This window comes from Danaus plexippus (genome assembly GCF_018135715.1).
Source record: "Danaus plexippus chromosome 18 unlocalized genomic scaffold, MEX_DaPlex mxdp_20, whole genome shotgun sequence".
NCBI classification, from domain to species: Eukaryota; Metazoa; Arthropoda; class Insecta; order Lepidoptera; family Nymphalidae; genus Danaus; species Danaus plexippus.
In genome coordinates this window covers 5,229,683-5,253,606 of record NW_026869853.1, presented here as the reverse complement: position 1 = coordinate 5,253,606, position 23,924 = coordinate 5,229,683, and the positions used below count along the sequence as shown (strand labels likewise).

The 23,924-nt window shown below is 35.9% G+C and overlaps 3 protein-coding genes across 10 annotated transcripts in view; 2 read left to right on the top strand and 1 right to left on the bottom strand.

Annotated features, from left to right (window-relative positions):
* Positions 1–4,960: 4,960 nt before the first annotated feature.
* On the top strand, positions 4,961–18,474 carry LOC116773021 (high affinity copper uptake protein 1-like). Of its 2 annotated transcripts, none has more exons than XM_061528478.1 (4): positions 4,961–5,003; positions 15,355–15,458; positions 16,442–16,677; positions 17,148–18,474. In XM_061528478.1, exons 2-4 carry the CDS (start codon positions 15,372–15,374, stop codon positions 17,347–17,349), a joined length of 525 nt encoding a protein of 174 aa, XP_061384462.1. In that variant the 5' UTR covers positions 4,961–5,003; positions 15,355–15,371; the 3' UTR covers positions 17,350–18,474. The 2 variants fall into 2 exon arrangements, with proteins under 2 accessions (XP_061384462.1, XP_032521271.2); XM_032665380.2 differs by lacking the exon at positions 4,961–5,003 and adding an exon at positions 6,027–6,192.
* Positions 17,732–23,638, bottom strand: LOC116773261 (cholinesterase 2-like). Of its 2 annotated transcripts, XM_061528476.1 has the most exons (5): positions 23,423–23,638; positions 21,835–22,010; positions 20,776–21,311; positions 20,295–20,577; positions 17,732–19,840 (listed from the first exon to the last, which is right to left on the bottom strand). In XM_061528476.1, the coding sequence occupies exons 1-5, from the start codon at positions 23,636–23,638 to the stop codon at positions 19,630–19,632; spliced, it is 1,422 nt and encodes a 473-aa protein (XP_061384460.1). In that variant the 3' UTR covers positions 17,732–19,629. The 2 variants fall into 2 exon arrangements, with proteins under 2 accessions (XP_061384460.1, XP_032521571.2); XM_032665680.2 differs by having other exon boundaries at positions 20,295–21,311.
* Positions 18,998–23,924, top strand: part of LOC116772828 (serine/threonine-protein kinase D1) — a 34,778-nt gene continuing 29,851 nt past the window's right edge. For 2 of the 6 annotated variants that reach the window (XM_061528474.1, XM_061528473.1), the window contains exon 1: positions 18,998–19,188. Coding sequence is in view for 2 of the 6 variants with exons in the window: in XM_061528471.1 (XP_061384455.1) it covers positions 23,637–23,677 (41 nt within the window). In the remaining 4 variants the exon portion in view is untranslated. Of the gene's footprint in view, positions 19,189–23,554; positions 23,678–23,924 lie in introns of those variants that run through there. The other 4 variants (XM_061528471.1, XM_061528470.1, XM_061528472.1 and 1 more) reach the window with 3 other exon arrangements.

Genomic DNA, 23,924 nt, shown 5'->3' with positions numbered 1-23,924 from the left:
TTATAATTAATGATTTGTGACGTGTAGTATAATGTCAGTCGCCGGCGTCGTCTTGGAGCCGTTTATCAGTAATCAATAACAACATTACAGATATATGAAAGCCTCCTCAGTGTTTGCAGACGACTCTATTGGTGCCGTGTGAAACATATTTAAGGACAAGACCTCACCTACTACTATATTATTATATCAAACGGATCCAAACCTATGCGTGTTCGTCATTATGTACTGTCACAGCGAGACACTGTAATATATTACGGATGTGTAGACTGTACTGATATAAACAATGAGTACAACATGTACAGGACCCTGTCTGTATGTTAAAGGAACAGTATATTAAACGGAGCGAGTGTCTCCTTAAGCTGTGTGCACACGACACTCATTTTATCAATTGTTCTATATCACCGATAGCAGCAATCGGAGAGTATGGCTCGCACGTCGTCCGCGACTGTTGCCGGGGCGCGGGCGGCCGTCACAGTCGCCGGTCGACTTGACCAATTATCACGGTTTTAACAATGATGAAACATCATAACATGAACAACCCTGACAGCGTCACGAAATAAAGACTACATACAACGAATTACATTCATTAAAAAATAATTTATTATAATAATGAAAAGACGGTCACTGGAGACGAAAATATTCAATCAACATTTCTCATTGAAACAATTTCTTGTTGGTTTATTGCTAAAAAATAATTGTTTGAAAGTATTTACCAGCAACCTTCGCGTGAAGACCTCTCACTCATCACTACAGACCTTGACCTTTACAACACATATACAACACCTACCTGCAGGCTACAGGTGTTTATTAAAAGCGTACATTAAGACAAATCTCTTGTTTACCGACCGGCTATTAATTATTTATTTTCATTTCATATATGATAATAAATTATAATAAATAAAGTTTTTGTTATTTCAATAAATAATATGCAGTTCCTGTTTTAATAAATGTTACGATTTATAATACAGCGAGTTCCGTTTTAGCTGACAGTCTAGCTTAGAAAGGTTACATCTGGCGACAGACCTTCACACACGTGAAGGACGCCTCTTTCCGGATGAGTAGTGATGATCAGACACCAGTCACAGACTCCACGAGATGAAGTCTGTGCACAAGATAAAGGTATCTTACAAATGTGATTTATTGTAACCTGCGACACAGATTCAACAACAGAGCTTTGACAATCCGCTTGAAGATGAGAGGTGACTTAGTCTGTGCGATAAAATTTTAGAGATCTGTAGCTGTAGGAGCATCACTATAATACTAATGAATAGATGTCAATAAAAAAAGCTATTCATTACAGTACGTGATCGTTGAAGTGTCTTGTCTTGTACATATAAAGTAAAGCGGCGCGGACTTAGTCGTTCTTAACAATTAGTGATATACAACATACTCTGGGTATTTACTGAAAAATAAATTCAATGTCATTTTTAACAGATATTGAAAAGTTTATGTGGATACAAAGATACAGAGCAAGGCAACCAATAAATATGGAACATGTAACTAATTGTCTACTGAGTTCTGTCTGTTTGTAAGTTTGTTTGGAGAACGAGTTAGGTTTAAATCGTGTCTGATGGAACGTGTCTATTGATAAAATAAATCCCTAAAACATTTCTCTTGTTTTATTTTACCTGGTTATCAATTTATAGTTGTAAAATTATGGACATATATTTGTTCCTCGTGCTGCTTCTTTGGGGTCTCTGGTCCTGGCGGTGACTTATATTGATTGTTTTAAGGAATGTTTGTCAGTAAAATTAGTATTGCCCAAATGCAAGAACAAGACGAGTTGGCCAGTCATGGTCTTGGAATCGCATTAATCCACCTGGTATTGGTCTTGTTCTTGTTCTTGTAGCAAGAGTCTTGTAGCAGGTCTTGCAATTACCTATTAGCCTGCGCTATTTATTCAACGTTACTTTAGATATTAGAACAATGCAACAGAGTAGGTACATTCTGAGCTTCAATTAATATAGACGTGATAAAGACCAATCAAATTAATAATTGTCTGAACATTTCATGACAAATTAAAAAATCAACTGACACCGGTTGGGGTTTGAACCCACGACCTGAGCGATCAGTGTAACTAACCCACTGAGCTATCATCTGTGTCCCGCGGGATTCAGTCTGTTTCTTAATAAACGTTTTCATTTAATAATTCTCAATGTACTAAAGCTTGGTTCAAGCATGTAGAAAACAGATTAATGACATTGACTTGACTGTATTTTACATGTAAATGAATGTTTGAAGAAATATGTTGTGATGAAACAGTCAATATATCAATTTATTTATTTAAACAGTTCTCTCATATGTTATTATATTCCTGCTCCTAAAGAGTACATAAATATTATTGCACGCTTTTTACATTATTCGATTACTTTGGAACACTTGTACTCCTTGGCGGCAATCAAACGGTGTCAAATATTGTGCGTGCGGCGCGGCGGCGATGATTGTGTTCAGCGCAATAGAAGCCGCCGCACGTGTACCTTGTACATACTTAAGAATAGCTGCAAAATTTCTATAAGAGTTCAGTACCTGACCTTTGATGATGCTGACAAGGCACCGCTCACCATCACACACAATGCCGATGGTCTAAACTAAAGATGCACTCTTTTTTCTTTTAATGGATTCGCTATGTACGTTCGCTACGTACTTTTGTTTATGGTATCTAGTGTTCGTAATTTGCATATGTCCAATTTTTCATAGCGCCTAAGCGTATACCCCTAACTACTGCACTTACTCCCTGAAACGACCCGCGGTCTTAACTGCAAGACGCAAGTCTTGCAAGATCAAGACCGATTTTGGACAGCACTAGTCCTAGTCTTATGTCATATATATTGGTTAATTTATATAAGTAACTCCTAAAGTTCTCCACCAGCTCCTCGTGTCAAGGCTGTAAGCGGCGGTCATAAAGTTCCTGTAGTCCAGTCTGTCGGCATATTATTTTAAATTGAATTCGTTTTTCGTGTTTTGAGACGTTTACGTCGCTGTGTCACAAAAAACTCAAAATCCCGAAGGTCATTTGTGCGAATAATTCAATAAAACAGTACGCTTGTTAAATTCTAAACGAAAGATCCAAAAATAACTGCCTGTTATAACAGATTGATAGATAAATGTATTTTTTTGTAAATTATTCATGAGGTTCACGCGTGCTGAATACCGCGCGGCTCCCGCCTATATTAATATATTACGTAAAGCGAGCTCACTAACCATTCAATTATTTATTGTTTCATTACGACTAACGACTTGGCTTCTCCAACTAAATCTGTCACTAAGTATGATAATGTCATGTGTCGTTATACAAACTTTTATATATTATTTTCACAAAAACATAAATCAAAATCATTGAGAGCTCACTGTTCGATCAATATATGTAACCCGTCTTAAGCAAGCGTGGTGATTAATTCTCTAACCTTCTCGTTGTGAGAAGAGGCCTTTGCTCAGCAGTGGGCTCCGATACGCTGATGATGATGATGATGACGATATATATATGTTTGTTCTGAAATCCATCTATATTCCCTGAACATTCTCTATATTAACATATCTTACGCGTGTTTTATTTTTATGTCTGTGAATGTGTCCGTCCGCACGTTTCCTGTAAATTAATGACTTTATATATAAGAGATGTATGCATATTGTAGACACTTGCATGGCACGGAGGCTCGAGACCTGCCTGCTGCAGTTTATAGGAATTCATAAAAAAACAACATACAAATGCAAATCTAACTCAGCATTGATAACGAACTCTGAGTCAGATTCAGTCAGAGGAACTTGGGACGTTTCTTTGTCACAATTGTGGATGTTCTGATGAGTTATATGTATTATGATTCCCAGCAGTATATCCGATGCGCGCTCTGGGCCGCCTCTCCTCGGAACAGATACGAAAACCAATTTCTACTAAAACAAAATATACGAGCTTCAGCTCAATACATATATATATTTGCATCATAAATTGGAGGATTGGAAAAAAATCATGACTTAGAGGGGAATCCCCAAAGACTTGGGCAATGAAATGAAGCTATTATGTAGTTTATTACAAGGAAAAAATACAAAAACGTTAAAAATCTTTGTTTACGACAATTTATCAATCATCGACTAAAGTACTAGTAGTGTTAATATTGTTGCTACAATCCACCTTCCACTTCTTATTGCTTGTGGTGAGGGTCGCTGTCTTCCACTCCTCCTTCCCTGACTCTTTCCTCCACAGTTCAGTACAGTCTGCACTTTCTCCTTTTCCTATATTAAGTGCATACGTATGATGTGTTTCTTTCTTATTAAAAACGAAAAACAAAGCAATTTTAGAAGGCATTACATTCTGGGAAACGTTTCAGCATTAAGAGAAAAATTTAGTTTGGAAGTTTGTTGCTAATAAAGGTTTGCTATTGTTGTGTTCCTTGTGAACGCTCTTCCTCAAGTTACTTCCTGCAATTTACACAACTTTAGAGGCAGGATAGGTGTCGGATACAGTCACGTACTCAGTGTCGAGATGAGAGGTTTTCAGCGTAATAATAATGATATCAAAATTAAATGTTTTTCTAAGAGATAACATACATATTTATTGTGTTTTACTTTTAATGAACCCGAAATTAAATATGCCTTTATAGCTTATATAGTTATTTATTATAAATGAATAATCTCATTAAAATAGTGTTACATACAGACGGTGTCCACACCCTGAGCGAGTGGTCAACTGATCAAATCATTCAGTGACCTTTAAAAACTTATTTTTTCCAAAAGATGCCTTATGGCCGTTTCTTGTTTCTGGAGACCACAAAATGTTTGTGTAGGAAGTGTCATCAGAAAAGTATCCATTCTTTATAATGTAAAAGGTATAGGAACAGACAACGCCGCAGCCCTAACTACAGCAGCCGCTCGACATGTGATCGTTTATATTTAATGAACCGTTTATCGTTAAGACGAGAGCACGATAAGTTAATCCGTATTATAGTTTACTATAAATACGACCGTATCCGTTAATTCGCGTTACATTTGGTGTTGAACGAGTGCGATCTGTAAGTACGATATATGTTTATACGACTTTCCACAACTTTTCGGAATAAGTAAATTAATTATTAACATGAGAACGATTATACAATATCTTTATTTTATTGTACTCCGACTGTATGAGGCAACGTTTTAATGTAAATTATGTTATTTTACTAATAAACCACAACAGAACATAAACATGATCTCATCACAATCACTCATTTCAATATAAATGAATGATTTTTCTTTATAAACATATTTTATGATTTGGATTAATTTTAGTTTGGGTGATATGATCTCAGGAAATAAGTAAATTATCTATTAATGAAGCCCAATTACTTTCAATACCATGACGGGATACGCGGAGGGAGCACCTTGTCGTGTTGCTGACATATGTAGCTCTTCCTTAAATCATTTTATTGTAAGGTTTTATTCTTCTGTAAAGTGTCCGTTTGCTTATAATCGACATCATTACTTATATTCATTTGTGCCGTTAATTAATACACACACACACACACACACACCTATATATATATATATATATAGGTGTGTATACATACTCGTCATTCTCCATGTAGTATTTTCCTACTGCATTTATAAATTTTTTATCATTTTCTTTTAACAACCCGAGTGTTAAGTATAATAATATAATCTTCATTTCAAGATTGTGTCCTGTTAGTTGTTACCGATAGTAAAGTGCTCGTTTAGTTTCCCGTATGTTTGTGAGTGTCGACACTAAGTTTTCAGTTTTCTTTAATAACCACTATTCATGTTGTATCGTCTCCGATGGTCATAGTAATGATTCCACAATAAACAACACTACTAGCTAACACTTACTCTAATGTTAGATTAATATGAAAAAAAACCGGCTCCTGGATCAAGTCATTATAGTATTGTAATTACAAGCTCGGTCCGCCCTGATAGAGGAGTAGTCTTCATCCTCAAGTCATAGGCACAACGTTCGGAACTGTCATTCATCAGCTATCCTCTAGTTGTACTCCACATGCAACAGTCCACCGTCGTCTGTGGAGTTCGGAGTGTCGTACCCAACACCAGTCCACCAGTCGTTGCTCGTCAGTCGCCAGTCGTCTCTGACAGACGTCAGTAGTGCCAGTACCGCGCGAGAGCTCGGTCGCGACGCGCGTATTTATAAAATTATTCGTAAATTTCGTGAGTGACATCCGTCGCTACATAAGGTTGTCTGTGTTGAACCCTGTGAGTTTATATTACTGTATATATTATTATGTACTTTGTATATAATGTCTTCCGTTGCGGTATCCGGTCATCGTAGATTTTAATTTTTATTATTTTAAATGTGAATGCAGTGAATGCAAGTTGGACGGCCATTATTCGTTATTATTATAATTCGACCGGCTTAAAACATTTTTCCAATTCATGAGTAAAAGACGTAAATGTAAATTATTCGAGCTGTTTATTTGTCAAAGATATTTGTAATGATATCGTATAGAGTTGGTATTTGAACAGCTTGCGTTCAACTCTGGAACTAATTTTGATACAAAATATGTAACATTGATAAAGATTAATGTATTTATATAAGAATATGATATATTATTATTGTTGTGATAAAGGTCGGCTACCTTGTACGTTTTTGTCATATTTAAATCGTGTTTCATGAAAAAGTAAAAGGTATTCAATGTCAAGTCTAAATTGTTGTTGTGAACGTCGACAGGTCTTGAGACTGCGCGTGAGGTGATGTGGTCTTCAAGTTGTAGGAAATATAATAACAAATATATGTCATACTAATTACAATGTAATATCCAGCTTTATAATACACATTCTGAACCTGAAGTGTTCCCACTCCAAATGTTTATTTGGTAAACGGCAGTTACTAAAACGGTTCCGTTAACATTAAAGCATCTACTAAACTTGTGTCCTAAGGATTTTATTTCTGTGGTATCCTTAACCTGAGTTTCACTCGTTAAACCGAAAACCATCGGTTTGAACGTTTCTCGTCTTTAATCTCAGTATATAACGATATCGATATTAGTGGATGAATGTTAGTAAACTGTACGATAGTTTACGAGTCGAGAGTTACGTAAAATTTCGTAAGACGTACGTAACATAGCATGACCTTACTCCGAGAGACTTTAATAACAAAGCGTGTTTGATTACGTGCTTATACTTACGTACACTCACACTACACACTACACACTACACACTACACACGACGCGTCGTAACAACTAATTAGCACGACTTAAATCAACCAAAACAAATACAGTGTCTAAAACAATCAGATTTGATGCAGACGTGGCATTATTATAATTTGTATAAGTTATCAAGAGCACAGGAAAAACACCATTCATAAATGAGTTGCAGGGCATGCGCCATGCGGCCTGCAGTTACTTTTTGCTTTGTGGATTCCGTACATGGCTGACATGCTCGCATCACCGCCAGTGGGAGATCTGCTTGTTATACATTATATATTATAACATGTACAGTTGTTATATACAATCTATGTATGAGTACACTGCATGGAACATGATATAAATGTATCCGGTGTCATCAAATCTGAACGTCATCTCTGTGAGCGGTCCGTGGTCCTCCTCTTCGGCTTATTGTTTTAAATTAGTCCAAATTACTTTATAGTAGATGTCGCCCCGCTCGCACACAGACACACAGACACACATACACACCAACCACAAGGATTATTTAATATCAAGAGCTCCATGAACTTATACGATACAAGACAAACAGTCACTAATGACATTCATTTACTTGTTTTGTAACAATGTTTAATACATTTACCACGCCATATACGGGATACTATACGTGCATGTTAAAATTCAATAAAATTATAATACGTTGAACTAAATTAAAGCGTAATTACACATCAATTAAACAATGGTTCAAGAAACATACAAAAATATTACGTGACCTCGAAAAATACGATACAATATACACGTTGGAGTGCAATTTATTACAAGGACCGCATTACGGCGCTGCATTCATTGTTATATATGTTATATTTATTTCGTTCAAACGCGAGGCCAGAAAACGTTGAACTATCGACAGGGAGCGGGAGGAAACGTCTATTGCAATTGAATCTCGTCGGTAGACTGTAGCCTCTCACCCACGTTGCTGCTTACATAGAACCTCAAGGAAAAAGGTTGAAGAGCCGTTGATCTGATAGAACCTCCCACTTTCCAGTGTTATTAGCTGACGAATATACATGAGAACATGTGTGTTGATAATATACAGACCTCAACTCAGAAATGCTTCTGCTTTACGGCCTTCAAAAGCTACATCTTTTGCATCAAGCAGACGGAACCAAAAAAGATATTATATTTGTAGTGATTATTTGGTGAGGTTCAACACTTACACTGATACGAACACGGAAAATCGATATTGTTATTAACTAAATTTTTGTCACAAAAGCAATGTTCAGTCCAGAAGAAACCCGGCGTTGTCATTAGGATTGGTTTAGTTAAAATGTGATGACAGTGGGGGTAGCTCTTACATAAAAAGAAGAATCTCGAAAGTAGTCTATGAGTCTGCATGAAGTGCTTCAGACGATAAAATCATAAAGTTACTGAATTTTAAAAGATTTTGTTGATGACACGTAATCAGCGGAATGGACCTAGAAGAACTCGGCACGAGTAGTCTCCCGTGAATGAAATGTAACGCTGATGATCTGCGAAGTGATTGTTCAAACTAAGACATTGTCCATAATAAGGAAAATAATCATTTAACTACGAAATATATAATATAGTAACTATAGCAAGTTCTTAGTTTCCTCTTAAATGAGGTAAAATTACGGATCAATTCCGTATTTTCCTAACGTTATATGACTAATATCACGTTACATGCCTGAAAAAGTAATCATTATTTAAAGTAAACATAGCTTACGAAAAACCACTTCATTCTTTTAGATAGTTGCCATCGACTTAGACACCAACTTAGGTGACTTTGTAGGAAGTACAATGTCGTTTGTATTTAATATGAACATATGTAAAAAATAAATGAGTAACGCACGAACATACAGACAAGGTGATAATAAATAAGAATCTTCCTGGGTTTTTGTCAACAACAAAACAAAAACACCTCACATCCACACTCTAATATATATTCTCAAATAATCATATAAAATTTGTTTTGTTGCAATACTTCATGTAATACTAAATAGTGTAAAGTAAAACTTAGAAACGTTGTTTAGACTGCGGTTAAGGTTTGAAGAGATTTCATGGAGAATATATTACCATTTACCATAACAGCCTTAGGAGTCAGGAGGTGCTACATGTAGTCTGAAGTCGCTCGACTAATTCACTCACTACTGAGTCATTAAGCTACAAATCAAAAAACGGCGCTCATAGTTCATATATTAGGTACCGATTATAATCAGACATGTTTAAACCTATCTGTTATGACTTATACATATATAAGGAATATTTACGTTTCTTTTGAGGGATGCTAAATTAGGACAAATATCGTTTTTGTAACTCTCGAGTTCAAAGATCTTTAATTGGGGGTTTAAAAAAGTTTACAAACAGCCCAGTTCTGCATTATAGAACTATTCAATAAAGAAAGTATTTGATTCAGTGGTAGGTAGGATTCAGCGTTTTTATTACATGATTATCTAAATAATACCAGCGCGTGTCTGCTCCATGACAGTTGAGACAACATTCAAATTAAATCACAAGCACTCTATTTATTTTTCTCGTCGATGGTTTAGTTATGTTTCTACAGTATATGACGTCTCTGTTCCTCTGCAGCTATCACGTGTTCTGGCCGTGGGATCGTGTAGGTCGCCTAGGACTCGGTACCGGTTTCCCTAGTTCACTGATCCCTGTGCTTCCTTCCAAACTCATTGTTGCGTGTTGCTGAACTGTACTCGTAGATTCTGCGGTATTCGTTTATCTTAACATATAAATGAAATAGCTAAAATTACAATGAAAATAAAATAAAATATATTTAACTATCATAATGTATCGTGTTATGGAGCTATGCAAAGTCTTAGCTTTATGTTTAATCTATAGCACCTTATTTGGTAAGCGTGAAATAACGAGACTATAAGAGTCCATTTAATTGAGTGTCTATTGCAGTACTGAATAATAAAATCAAATGTCATAGTATTTATACTAGGCACAGTTTGATCGCGTTCAATAAATAGTAGGAAGCTTAGAGAATCTCGAAGTAAACGCTGCAATATGTTTATGAACAGGAAAACCATGTGCAATATTTGTCAGAGCTGGATGAAGCCAAAAAAATAAATAAAAGGCTGATGTTTATCACACCGGTTATAAGAAAAAACTCGAAGTTATAAAACGAAGAAATCATAATGAGTGTCACATGGAACTGTTATAATTTGTATTCTTAAAACGTCTCGAAGTGTTCGGAGCTAAGTGCAGGCCCATCTGTAACAAAACGTTTGATTTGGCGTGATCTGGTTGAATACGATAATGTCTGTGAGGTATAGAAGCCGTCGCTTGTAAATGTGACTTCAAATACGTAATACGATATGATTTACGACTGAAAATACACTTCGATAGATACAAACAGTTCAAATATGTGGAGCGATAATCGTTTTAAATATCCAATGTGAGTTATCTGTCGTCGTTGCTTTATCTAAATCCGTTGTCGTCTTTCCAAATATAAACTTCATTATGTTCCGACAGTTTTTCTTATAAAGAAACCTTTTTGAATGATTGTATGTTTTTCTTGGATTTACAAAATTGTTCAGTTAAAACTTGGATTTAAAGTCAAACATCACAACTCATCACTCATCACAACTCATCACTCGAACATCAGTAAGACATTTCAGTATTTTAAAATTTTAGTTCCAATATGTTTACATAAAAACCTTTATAAAGTTCTCGCCTGTCAACACACCCAACCGAGTTCTAAAAACCTCATTAAAATACTTTTTATTAAGAATGAAAATAAACTCCTCGGTTTTGAAGTTGTTTTAAAAAGTTACTCAAACTTCAGACCTCGCAATGTAATTTCACTAACTGAGCATACTATCTCTATTCACTATCTCTAAGACGCGTGTCTAGTGTTTTTTTAATAAACGTGTTAACAGTAGATAGTTTTAGTATCTATGATTCGAGCTCCCGCGTGAGGTTTAAACAACCAAATATAGAAAAACAAATGTTAACTGTCAAGTGACAAAACCACAACTACGTTTATCTAAATGTATGTTTTATGAAGCAGGAAGCTCTAAAAATGTGCATTGTTACACAGTTTAATTAAATATTCATGACTTCAATAATGTCAACGTATTGTATTATTCTTGATTTCATTTTTTTATGTAGTAATATTTCATCTGCACCGTATATAGTCCCGCCGGCCGCCCCACTCGCCGCTGTATGACGTACGTACCGAGGCCCTTTAATTGCCAAAAGCGTTAAATTTCTCCTATCTGTTAAATGAGCGGTTCGTTGATCACTGATTTTGTAAATCATTTCATAATTCGACCTCAAGTGCATGTCGCAAGACTAACGTTAATACAACTTTTACGACACGCCTTTATTTGCCACTACGAACTCTCACTTCATTGATAAACAGTAATTCAAAATACAGCATATTGAAAATACAACTGAACCCGTATAGAGGGAGAGCCTAGACTAAGACTATGTTCTGTGAGCGGATGACGGTGAGCCACTCGACATAGATTCATCTGTAATCTAACCTCAGGCTTTAAGTACAAATATAATTATTGTGAATTTCACTTGTTGAGAACATAAGGTAAACTTTCAGTAGTTTGCAAAAAAAGGCATTCGCCGGACAGACTTTGTTCCTATTGTCAACATATAATGTTATTCAAACGACGATATATGAACAAAAAGGAATGTTTTCTAATGTAAGTATTTTAGAGTGAGTCATTTGACTTGAGTCTGTGGAGAATTGTGAATACCGTGAATAATACTCGTGCAACACCTTCTGGTGCGGTGCTGTGCCCGGCCGCCCGCGCCCTATTGACACAGCTTGTTAATGTAGTCATTTAAAAATATATTTTATGAGGTTTGTATGTTTGTGTGTTATATGTCATTTTATTATCTTCACAGTCTCAGAGTTCTCATATTTTTCAAACCTTAAACCGTCCCTATCCGTGCCCTGTAACATCTCTTTCCGCTGTACGTATCAATGAAACGTGTCTTCATGTAACCTGAATGGTCCGCATGTTTGTATCGTCGCGCTTGAGACCTGGCCGTCGCCGGATCCTCTAACCAAACATCCGTGATTTTCCAAATATTCCTAAACGTAGCTCGTTATTTTCAAACATTCGGTGCTGGCAGCGTCACATGCATCCGCCTTCACACACCAATACAAGTTCTTAACGAGAATGTCGTTTACGATACTTTTATAATGTTTGTCGTTTCCTTAACCTAACAACGTATATATATTCCGATATCAGAGTGTGTCGGGGAGGACCCTAGCATATTTAGCCAACCGTCTCGTCATGCAACATATAGACCTGTGGTTTGTGACTGTGTGACTGTGGCACGGTGTCTCTGTCCAGACGATACTCACATAACACGTTCTATTTAACACGTGTAAAAATAAAAAAACAAATCTCATAATAAATATTGATTAGAAAGAAAACTTCCTTACGAACCAAAATACTTTATTAAAAAAAAAAATATTATCCAAGGAACACTACTTGCTACTGTTATATATTGAATATATTTATTCACGGTGTCCATACATAATGTGATAGTCATGGTGTAGCGACTACCGGAACTAATATGTTATGTGTTATAATAACAGTCGCCCGATGAAGTTGATCATTATAATCCGAGTCAGGTTAATAATAATCATTTTTAAATTAAAAGCGAATCGACTGAATACATTGAAACTCTCCCCGCTTAAGACATCTGTAATTCTTAGTGATGTATATCCTATACTATACATCGTCAGTGTCATCCCATACCCCACAACATGCACTCGCCGTCCGCCGTCCGCCGTCCACGGTCCACGGTCCACGGTCCACCACCTACCAGCGCTGGCGGCGGATGTGAACGATTGTCTCTTGTAAATGCAGTTATTATCATTGAAAAACAGCCGATCTGAATGTCAGGCGACGAACTTCTAGAAAATACTTCAATATTATAAGAGATAAAGCAATAAACATTAATTTAATGATAATAAGGAACTGGGAATGTGTTTCTCGAACTTGTATTTCGGGGTTTGTTTTCTTCGCTTACATTCATTAAACCTTTTGAAGGCTTTATTTAAGTATTGCTGGACACGTTCTCTATCATAATGTTCCAAATTAATTTAAGGAACATACGATGTGATGTTTATCCGTGAAGCTGTCAATGTTCCTCAGATATGATGTTTAAGGGGAATTCCCTCAAATTTGTTACTTGATGAATTCATTACATGCAATCGTTTATTTTTTCGCCTACGAAATATTAAACAACCGCTTCACAGGGAATAAGAATGCCGAGCTTCATTTTCGACACGAGGTAGATGATCGCCGTATTTTATTTTTAAGGCTAAACAAACCTTCTTTAACATCAAAAAGATTGGGAACTTTTATTTTTAGTCCTTTAAAGCATGTCCATCTTTCCCAGCGCTCTGTCAATGTTATGTATCAAGTGTCGGTCTTCTTTAGGAAGTATAGCAATCTTGTATAATGAGAGTTCTCTTCCTATCAAAGGCTCATGTTTTGTCAGACGTAAACAGAAGTAACCACAAATAGCGTTATTTGTTTTTGCCTCCATTTGATTGGCAATTTTTAGAGCTTCTTTCCCCTTCTTTTCGATATCATTCTATAATTATGTCATTATATAGTTTTTTTTACCCAAAATTTAAAATATTTTATGTAAGCTTCTTTTAGAGCTGAAATTATTTACTTCGTTGACATATTTTCACTAAAAATATAGCAATGGCTGGTTTGATTTAATTTGTGTTGTTTTTGAAACATCTAAAACATTGATAATTGTTTAAAAACGACCACAAAATAGCCCTGAAGCTTAATAAAAGGTTATTAAAAGTACTTGGCTCATTAAAATATGACACCGAATATTTTTACAGTGAGATTGTGGAAGAAACACATTCTATACGAATCATATAGGACAGTAGGTAAAATAAATAAATATGAGGTAGTGGGTACTATAAATTATGTAATGTCCCCTTGATAACTGACGAACACTCGTTCACATATCGAGTCGGGGAAAGTGAACTTGTCAAATGTTTAACGTTCAATAAACAATGATTGTTGTTATCATCATCAGTTATCAGTGAGAGTCGCTCCACATGACCTTCGCAGCGGGAAATCAGTTTTATCACTTAGAAACAAATTATTCATTTTTTCTTGTTCATTGTTATGTTGAGATTAATTTCGCACATTATTTTGAGTTTTTTATTAGTTTTTCTTGAAAACTATAATAAATATCATCTCTAATTTTATTTATTGAACTTCTAAACAAGTTGTCTCAGAAGTTGTAGCGGTATAATTTGTAAGATGTTAGTGTTTTAAGCAAACACAGTTTTTTGTCGGTCAGCTACAAATACGGACGGTATTATAAAACACAACAATGTCCAAGTTCTTTCACACGGCGCTGTGCTGCAGCCAAGGTGAGCGACTCCTTGCAATACCACTCGATCCTTGCGGTCAGGTGGACTTCAAGGAATTTTAACGATAATCATGAGAACACCATTCTATTTATCGACTCCTGAAGAAGTTTCTCGAGTGTCATATTTATTTTAATGACAACTAACTTCAGATTCATTATCTTCGCTTCCATAGAAAATGAATTCACCATGAGGGACATGTGGCATACGTGGCTTTCGCTATCTCAGAAAAGACTACTTCAAGTAAATATTTCGATCGCTTATCGATACTCTAACCCAACCTACACATAGCGTCAAACAAGTCAAAACAAAAATATTTCTGCGGCCGCTAGTTTTAACCAGTTTGTAATCTATAGAGAGGGGAATCGATGTGACTCCCAATTGGATGTGTGTTTTAAGTTCCCTTCATATTCAGTAATCATTCTCAACGAACCCGCTGGTCGAGGTATTGACAAATATTGTGCAAGATAAGAAACAGTCTGAGGGCCCGCGCAGTGAAAGCTAGCTTTGCACAACTAGACTTAATGACGTTTCAATTTACATCTTATTGAAATCAGATAAGGTCCACTTTATTATTGACATTCACGTTGCTTTATTAAAATTATATATTGGCGCTTAAACTGCAGGAGTTTCCATCGAACAGATTTTGTTAATGCACACGTAACGTAACGCTGAGTTCAATAAAGTTCAACGTGTTGTGTCATTCTGTTTACGTAATATTTCTCCGATAATCTTAAAGACCTCATTATATCGTACTCCAGATTATTTGAAACTCAATTTCATTTGTACAGATTGATATGTAAGTTAAAATTCACATATATTATGTTATGTTTCAGATCCCTCTTCCCTCATCATGGACGCCCACCATCACGATCACGACCACGATCATGACCACGACCACGACCACGGCGGCTCCTGCTCCTCCAGCCACAAGATGGTGGTCAGTAGATTTCAGATACTTGTTCTATCATATCTCCATATAGTAGTTAAAGCAATATTTATTAACAGTCTAGGTGCGAGTCGAACCGGCATTCCTCGTACTTCCTTGTGACGGAGACATTTCCTTCATACATATTACTAATGTGACGTAACCGGAAACGACGTCTCACTGAGATTATCCCCAGGTTTCTATTTGTATACTCATTGCTTAATAAAATAGAAATTATGTCAGTACAACAGATAAGAGCGCTGTCGTTATCAGCAGACCGGGTCCACGGCCCTCCGCAATCAATCGACGGTAGGATAGTAGACATGTTCCCACCGACCGCCGGCCGCCGACCGCAGCAGATAAACTAACATCATTATCATATTTTATTATGACGCTTTATAACAACTGACATCAAATGTAGGTAATGACCCGTTTAATGTACGCTCGGTCTATCACTCGTTATCAATAGCACAAATATCTTAGATCGTCGATAACACGACTAATAGTTTCTTAACTTTTCAAACCTGTTGTTTCACGTTCGCATACAAACAATGAGTAATTAAGTGGGATGTTTTTTTTACGTTTACAATAATTCATTAACTTGAACGGTATAGACGATGATATTGACGATTTATCTATAAAATGGGTTAATACGATTGCCTCACTAACCGGTCTGAGAGCAATTAACTTATCATTTAATTGAATACGTAACGTCGTCGTAACTCGTAACTACCTGCAGGTGGTGTATTTACTTTTAACCTAATAAATATACTTATTACACAACTGTCTCCGTAACTCTTCTTTTCTCACATCCTTCCGGTCCTGTCGTCCTTCCTTTTAGCTCGCGGACAGCTGATTACATTACCTCCTTACATCTGAACATGTTCAGAACACTGATCGCGTTGCGACCTACATTACATCAAACTTTTAACGTTCTCTATGAATTCTAATATTTTTTTATTATTTACAATCCTTTATATATTTGTATATTGCAGTTTCACGCGGGGGTGTGTCAGGAGATCCTGTTCAGCGGTTGGAAGACCACGACCGCCCTGGAGCTGTTCGGCTCAGCGGTGGCTATCTTCCTGGCTGGCGTCCTGTACGAGGGTCTGAAGTACTACCGCGAGGCCCTGTACGCCAGGGCTACCAGCGCCACGGGCGACTCGCAGGTCAACATCACTAAGAATGAATGTGGACCCTCCGGGAACTGTGCGGGGACGGCAGTTGTCAAGTTAGTTGGTTACTTGTAGATTATAGTGATAAGGTCATTTAGCTTACAAAAGTATTTACAAACTAACTTAAATGTTACGCACACACACATTAGAAATGTTAGGGAAATCGAACAAAGGCTACAAGCTACAAGTTACTGTGATCCTAACTAAGAAGTCTGATCTATCGATAACATTTTATATTATGCTGCGGGATCACTGAAGTCGAATTTACTGTGGAATCCGAGACACGGTGTACAGCGTATAGTGTGCGGACAGTAAGTAGTGAAGGCGGCATCTCTCCCGTTCATTCATATTATGTTGCACCTGAGTCCTGGCGTTATTCCCACACCGTGATGAGTCGCGTGTTATTAACGATTCTTTTTCCTCAATCAATGTTTTAAAACATTTTCAACTCCCCAGTATAGAACATTTTCCGTATTACATTCTACGTAGTGTCCCGTCCCTGAGCTCGCGCGTGTCTCTGTTCTAGATATTCGATGTTGTCGTGCGGCCACTTCGTCCAGACCCTGCTGCACATCCTGCAGACGACCGCTTCCTACGTGCTGATGCTGGTGTTCATGACGTACAACGTGTGGTTGTGCCTGGCCCTGGTGCTGGGCCTGGCGGTCGGCTACTTCTTCTTCGGCTGGAGGAAGAGTACCGTCGTCGACGTCACCGAACACTGTCAATGACCTCGTCCTCCTATACTCCTTGTAACAGAATCCTAGTTATAAGTTTAATGTGACATTCGTTTCTGTCACATTTTTTATTATGACATTCCTATAAAGAAGCGACCGCGACGATTTTTATTTTTGTATTCATGTATGTATTTAATTTTGTAAAGTACTTTTACTTTAAGGGAAAAACACAATTTATATTATTGTTATTGTCGTTAACGCTGAATGGGAGCAGTAATGTAAACAAAATGTTATACAATTTAATGTAAGGAAGATTGTAGAAAACTGTTTAATGTGAGCTATACATTTCCTTAAAACATTTCATAAAATTTTAATCTTTATAAAAATTATGAAATGTGTTCGATTACTTATATTTTATTATCATTATTTCGCTTGGAACTCAAAGTTATAAGCTGTTTGTAAATAATGTATAATAAATGAACACTGGTTCACCAAACATTTAAAAGATTGTAAATAACGCCATCTATTGCAGAAACTGAACCTTATATATTACTAATTGATCGTAATGACAGGAGATGGCGTGCAAACCACTTATAATTATTTGTGCATCGAAAATATGATTCATTTTATATTTCAAAAGAATTACAAAAGTTTATATGACTTTAAAGTATTTAGTTAGCTCTTATAAGAACGTATAGGAATTACTGTAAAGAATAAAATCTGTACCAATCTTGCCACGTTGTAATCATATCACTATGTATGTTCTAATAAATAATTCCTGTTTTTACAAAATGTGGACTACAATGTTAGATGATATTAATATGATGCCTTTATTTTAACATTCCTTGTAGAGGCTAGTACTTTTTTAATATATATTTTTATTGGATTTTGTTTTATACCTTTTATTCATAATTGCTCATTTATTAGCGGCCATTTTGCGAACCAGTACAAGGAATATTTTTTTTTCAAATGTACGACCGACATAGGATAAAACATTATGACACTACAAGTTTTTGAAGATTTTGTTAATTTATTATTTTTATTAAAATTTGAAATGTTTTAGCTGCAATAAATATTTTTAAAAAATAAAATAAAATGTGTAAACTTGTGATATTTGCTATCTATAGATATTATAAGAAAAAGTATTTTTATTGTATTAAATAAATTTATAAACTTAAATTTAGTCTTTTTTATTTAACTTGGACAAATTCACTTACTTTCATATATCCACTACATAAATGTGGATTTTAGTATACTTACTGATAAGTCAAATAATTCACATTTTTTTTTATTACTCATACTAAGATAATCAACACAACCGACAAAGTTACACTAAGTTAAACATTCCTTATTGACAAACTACTTACAATCTCATATTAAATAACATAAATGAATATCGAAATTTGTATGGAAAACGATTCACAGAATTTTAGACGAATTTTCGACATTCATTGAAAATGTGATTGAACCTTAGAGGACGCAATTTATGACATCAAGCTAGGTTCAACTTTAAATTATTAGTTTTTCTTAAACCATGCAAAGAAAAGGAAAGTTTAACGGTTGTGATATTCAGCGTACCTTTAGTTGTCTTACCTTGTTTAAAAATAAATTAATAAGTGCCTTAGAATTATCTTCCTACAAACAAATTTCTATTATTCTGCTTGTTACAGAACGTAACATAGTCTCACGTCATTTCTTGAGTTGTCAGTGAAGAGAAATGTGACGGGTGGTTCATGTTTTGTCTTTTGTATAAAACTTGTTGATTTTTATTACTTAAATAATATAATAAATAAGTGTAACTGTTTTTAATATTAGTTAGATAAATATGCTGTAGTGTTGTGAGTGTGTTCCGAGTTTGTCTTTTACTCTACGTATTTGGACGTGATTGATCAGGTAACGGTAAATCTTTGACGACGATTACATGTTTTCTTGCCACCAATTTATTAAATCTTTAAGTCATTATGATACTGCATGAAATTATGTCGAGAATTGGTATAATAATATTAATTTAATTCATTAAATTGTTAGGTAATGCTTTATACCGACACGTTGCAATTGTTTTTGTCATCGAAGGTATTAAAGAATATATATTTGTATAGAACGCAATTTTCGCACCTTTTTGCCATATAAGTTCTCAAGTACTTACAGAAGCTTAAAATCTCAGTTACATATAGTAAAAATAAGTCCTTCAAAGTGCTTAAATTACAAATATTGTATTATTTAATATTTAATATTAATTCTTAGGAATATAATACGTTTATTATAACCCTTACCAACTTAACTAATTGTTATAACTCACTACATGCCAACATAAAAATAATTGTAAGAAGTTACTTAATTACATTTTTCAGTAGTTGTTCTGTAGAACTTATCATAAATACTGTCCCAGAACTTTAAATGTTTTCCCGATAATAAAATATTAGTGAAGGTTTCATCAAACTGAAGACATGGAATTTTCTGTACAGCAATTTGTCCATGGATCTCATGGACTTGAACCGGCTGCCAAATGACTGGCAGCAGTGGTGAAGTTAATGGAGTGGGATCCCTGTGACATTAGAAAATAATTATAAACAAAAATCTAACTTGCTTTAGAAGACCATTATTAACATGATAGAGCTGATGCTGTCAAGTGCAGAGAAAAGGGCACTTACTTGTATTAAAAATATAATACCACTAATATGTTGGCCCAAACTAAGATACCTACAAACACTGTCCTATATACAGTGAATGAAACTGGTCTCTTACACAATGCTAGGACCATTCACTTTCTAATAGTCTTTGTGTGAGAGTAAGCTCTTTACTTCTATTTAGTATTCATTGCATCAAAATACTTTTTGAAGTTTCAAGTAGTAAGGAACATATTTACAAATTGCTTTTAAAATATTTGTAGTGCGGTTTTTTTTTTAAGTCACACAGTAATAACTTAAATTATTACTTCATATACAAAAGACTCTTCTCTTCAGACACAGGTTTGTATATAACAACAAGTACACACTTACCCAACATTTATAAAATTAGTCCACAACATCACCAACTTCTGTGCTTGAAGGTCTTCAGAGTCCTCTAATCTGTCGGAAGTAATATACCTCAAGATGTCATTGTATTTATTGGTACCAACATATCTGTGGTCTTTGAGTCTCGTGTGAAGATCGGCAAACTTCATCAGATATACTGGGTAGGTGTTTCTGTTTGCATAATAAGTAACGGACTTAGCGACGGGGTATTCCAGAAACACATCATTAATATAATCAGCGAGGCTGTGGGTGATGCCGCTGGCCGTGTCTATGTCATCAAAATAAAACTTCTTTATCAACTTAATTATTTTGTCTTTAACTTCACTGCTATCAAATATTAAATTGGCGGGAAGTAAGTCTTCCATATTGTCTATGATTGATTGAAATGTTTCAGGATCATGTAATATAATGTCAACTTCTTCCGCTTGTGTGTAAACTATCATCAAGGGAACATGTTGATATTTACCTTCTCTCAATACATCTCTCGGATCTCTCTCCAGCAGGTTATGGTATTCCGCCACAGTTCTTTCTATACATGGTCGGAATATTCTAGAAGTATTAGTTAGAATCTTAACCGGAACGTCATAGTAATATTCTCGTAAAGGCTGCGGATTTGAATCGCCTTTGTATCCTGTAGATTTGGCAAAATCAAAAGCGAGTAAGACAGGGTCACGAGTTAGTGAAGATGGCGATAAAATGGATCCCGATTCTAGTATAACTTTTTGGAAGAGATTTTCGGTTAAACCAGACATGAGAATAATTTCAATGGAGACGGCTCCTGAACCGGTTCCGTACACCGTGATATCGGAAGAGTCGCCTCCGAATTTTTCCACATTTCTATGAATCCAGTAGAGTGCCGCCACCTGGTCTTTGATTCCCGCGTTTCCAGGAACGTCTTCTATTCCAAGACTTAGGAACCCGAGCGCTCCTATACGATAATTTAGAGAAATAAAAACAAATCCCTGTTCCAAAAACCTCGTTGGAGCGGTAAACGTCCCCCACCTGAAAGCAGCGAAAACTTTGATATACTTAAAACATGGGCTATTAATAATCATTCATAAAACAACAAAAGGCAGGTTCAATGTTCTGGTTACAACCCATCAGCCTCATGACCAACGTCAAGTGTGAAATCTAATATGCGTAGATTTTTTATCCGCTCCGGTAGAAATGTTACTAAATACGCGGCACAACGGTTGACTTCCGAGAATCCGATATTAAAAGTCGACGATAAGATCGTGTCGTATGATCTTTCCTCGCTGATCTTATTTCCTTCGGCAGCTGGAGTGTATCTTTGACGATGGCAATTCATTGGCAACGGCGCGGCGTCGTACAACACTTACAAAATTTTCTATAATTCTTCTTGACAATGGTCACAGTGAGGATCAACAAAGTTGGTATCGAGTTTTATAATTCGTGTAAAATATCCAATATTTTTACTAAGGCAGTTCAATTAAATGACGTTTTTTTTCTATTTATTGTCAATCACTCCAAAAAAATCTTATTTTTTTAAAACCAAAAGTATTACCCGCTCTGGAAGCCTCCATCGTGTATGTGAACTATGACGGGAGCTGTCTCCGCGTCTTCCGGTGTGAACACGTTCACCACCAGACAGTTCTCATCGCCGGAGCCGTCTGGTTGGGGGCACTTGACACGGTGGATGGCCTCAAAGATACCGCTCCACCGTGGAGGCGGCTCAGGAGCCTGGGGGCACAGGTCATAACTCTTTTTTCACAATACATACATTTACATGGATAAGTCGAATTTTCTATTTACGTATTACGCCTTAAAGCTTAGTTTGTTACATACATACATGTTGATTTATTGTGCTAAATAAGATCTTTATTATTTTATTATCTTATTTTTGTAATTACTATATGTCATACTCTCTAATTTTCATTTGCAATATGCAAGCAAATAAAAACAAACAAAAGTATTACATAATAGCTACAATGAAAGACGTAGACTCGATTGTATAAGGAACATTTGTTGTTGTATTAAATAATGTTTGGTTGTTTTAAATATGGCCTTCATCCGTGCAAAGACGTGCACAGTATATTCTGCCAGTGTCGTGTAGAATGGAGGAGACGCGATCCGGGATTAACCTAGGAATGTAATAAAATTTAACAGCTTCGGCTAAAGTTACAATTAGTAACTTTATTAGTAAATCTAAAACTACACAAATTCACTAAGATTCAAACATAGGAGATATATACTGTATAAAAAATTTAAAACTAATATTATTATTATGTAAAGGTAAGACAATTTATTACAACTTAATTCTATTGATTTTAATATATTTCCATATAAATTTACTAAAGGAACCAAACACCACCGACATATTCTATAATATATTAGGTTGCTGTCAAAATGGCCACTGACACTGACAACCGTCTGACAGTTAATGTTAAGTTTAACAACATCAATGGAGATACTTCAATTACACACTACGTAGATTCTTCTGACAAGTTTTAGGACGCCACTCTACGACGAGCTAGAGTGAATTTTTTGTTGTTTTAAGGACGTCTTTAGCTCACAACTCGTATAAAAATCAACGATTCGTAAAACGGACACGTTCCGTTTAAGAAATAGGATTCAAGATGTGTGAGCTCAGCGACCGTGCTACATCATCAATATTTTTATATGGATTTTCCCAATAAGAATTGATGCAAGTATTACACCAGATGACCAGACACGCGTCTCCCATTTTAATTGACCACGGTGACTTCTTGAACATATTCTCGTAGGAATTATAATAACCACACACCATAGATGTTGCAGATAAATATTAAATGTATTACAGTTTTTCAAAACATAATTCTAATCATTATAATTAGTACTAGTTGTGTTGCGTCTGTAGTCTGTACCATCTTGAATTAATTGTAGTGCTTAAGCTAACTCTACCAGGATTTTTCCTTTTTTCAAAAATAATAAACTTATACCTCTCACTTGCATTATGTGATTAAAATGAATGCAGATCATATAAAACAATTTCATTAATGAAGTTGTCAAATTAGTTCCGAACGAACGAGCGTCAATTATGCCTATTCAACTATCCGTTTGATAACAATCTGACTAGCCCGCAAATTAGATACGTATTAGCAAATAACGCTGACCTTAAACCTGTCGTAATGCGTGGGCGGGCGGGCGTAGGGCAGGCCGAGGTATGAGTAGTGTGGCGGGCGGGGGGCGAAGTACCCCCGCACGGAGCCTTGTGTCGTCACCACGACGCGGTGCCGCGACAGTGGGCCGAGGGGCGCGCGTCCGGTCACCTCGCACTCCAACAGGTGGTACATCACCAGTACCGTCGTGACAGCCCGGTACTCGGCCATGGCCAGTGTATATTTGCGTTATAAGATCCGCGTCCGTTCGTGAGTATCATCCGTGTTTATGTTGTCTGTTGTGTTCACGTGTTTCTAACATATATTACAAGTTATTCAAACAATAACAGATATACGTAAACATCGACCATGCTCGTACACACAGCGACACCATCATACAACAACATCATGTGTCTTGCGTCGAATAAAAACTCCAACAACTTATACACATCATTTATTATCTCTGATACACATCGATATTATTGGGAGTGGTATTCATTTTAATACATTGTGGTTA